General features: G+C 50.8%; 1 protein-coding gene across 1 annotated transcript; it reads left to right on the top strand.

Moving 5' to 3' along the window:
* Positions 1–148: 148 nt before the first annotated feature.
* LOC108356922 (homeobox protein 5-like) lies at positions 149–1,335 on the top strand (the record flags this gene model as incomplete). The annotated part of the gene is made up of 1 exon (XM_017608022.1): positions 149–1,335. A coding segment is annotated over exon 1 (1,187 nt), but the record flags the coding sequence as incomplete, so codon positions are not given.
* Between the last annotated feature and the right edge of the window lie 60 nt (positions 1,336–1,395).

Here is a 1,395-nt window from a genome sequence, read left to right as displayed (position 1 = left end):
ACAACCGAACTTGAAGATGGAGCTGATCAGGCAGCTAAAAAATAACATGTCCACTGAGCTGTGGATTGAGCTGCAGGTGCAGAGGAACATCATGAGGAGGGAGGTGAAGGAGGAGATGAACCGGCTGATCGACCGCGCCATCACCAAAATGGCCGTCAATATGGAGGCCACCTATGGACACATTATCACTAAGGCGTTGAACAAGCTCACGGTAGAGTACAAGGTGCACAGTGACGACAGCGAAGATGATTCAGAGGATGAATTGCCCAGTGAGGAGTCGTCGAACAATAACAACAACAAGAAACAGGCGACTGAGAAGAATGTCAATGCTGCTAATGCTGCNGAGTCGTCGAACAATAACAACAACAAGAAACAGGCGACTGAGAAGAATGTCAATGCTGCTAATGCTGCTAATGCTGCTAATGCTAATGCTGCTAATGCTAATGCTTCAACAACAACATCAACAACAACACCAGCAAATGCTTCAAATGGAAATGCTAATGCTGCTAATGCTAGTGCTTCAACAACAACAACAAAAACCACACCAGCCAATGCTCCGAATGGAAATGCTAATGCTGCAACACCAACAACCAAAACAAATGCCACTTTTGTAGTGGTGAATGGAACTACTGGTGCTACGCCAATTACCACGGCCGCCACCACGCCGACCCAAATTAATCGCCCAATTGCCAACTGCAAAACACGCATTAGAGTGGTCGCTCCAAACAGTGGCCCTCGGGAGCTGATTAACTTGGAGGAAGGAGATGATCTTGGAGGTGATGACGATGATTTAGGAGAGGGCGACGAAGAAGAAGACGAAGAGGAGGAGGAGGATGGTGGTGATGAAAACTCGATGGCTGTCCTGTCCCCCGTAGTGACTTTGGTGACAGCCGACAACAACGATGAACAATTTGACGACGATGGTGATGATGATGAGGCCGAGTTGTCTGATGCTGCCATGTACGAAAACTCATCGGTCATGAAGTCGGCCGTTGTCAGAGCAAATGGTCTTGGTGGAAGTGGTGGTGGTCAACTGCAACTCTTCAACCATCAGCAGCAGCAACCGCAGCAGCAGCATCAACTGCAGCCCCTGCAGCGAACCCTGCCCGGCCTCTACAATCGCAAGCGGAAGATTCCCAAGATGACGATCAACACCACCACCGACTCGAGCAACGAGAGCAGCAACTACATCCGCTTCGGCATTCGCTGCCCGGTGGACGGCTGCGAGGTGATCTGCGACTTCAAGGCGGAGCTCGATCAGCACATGCTCGAGGAGCACGGCGTCAATCCCTACGTGTGCGTCCTGCGCGGCTGCAGCCGCTCCTTCTCGGACATGTAAGTGGCCTTCGAATTCGAACCCGAAACAAACTCTTATCAATTGACACCTTTCCCCCC

The sequence above is a fragment of the Rhagoletis zephyria genome, unplaced genomic scaffold, assembly GCF_001687245.7.
Source record: "Rhagoletis zephyria isolate East Lansing unplaced genomic scaffold, Rhagoletis_zephyria_1.1 Rzeph_scaffold_67526, whole genome shotgun sequence".
Lineage (NCBI taxonomy): Eukaryota > Metazoa > Arthropoda > Insecta > Diptera > Tephritidae > Rhagoletis > Rhagoletis zephyria.
The sequence above is the reverse complement of the archived record's forward strand: the minus strand, read 5'-3'. Positions and strand labels throughout refer to the sequence as shown.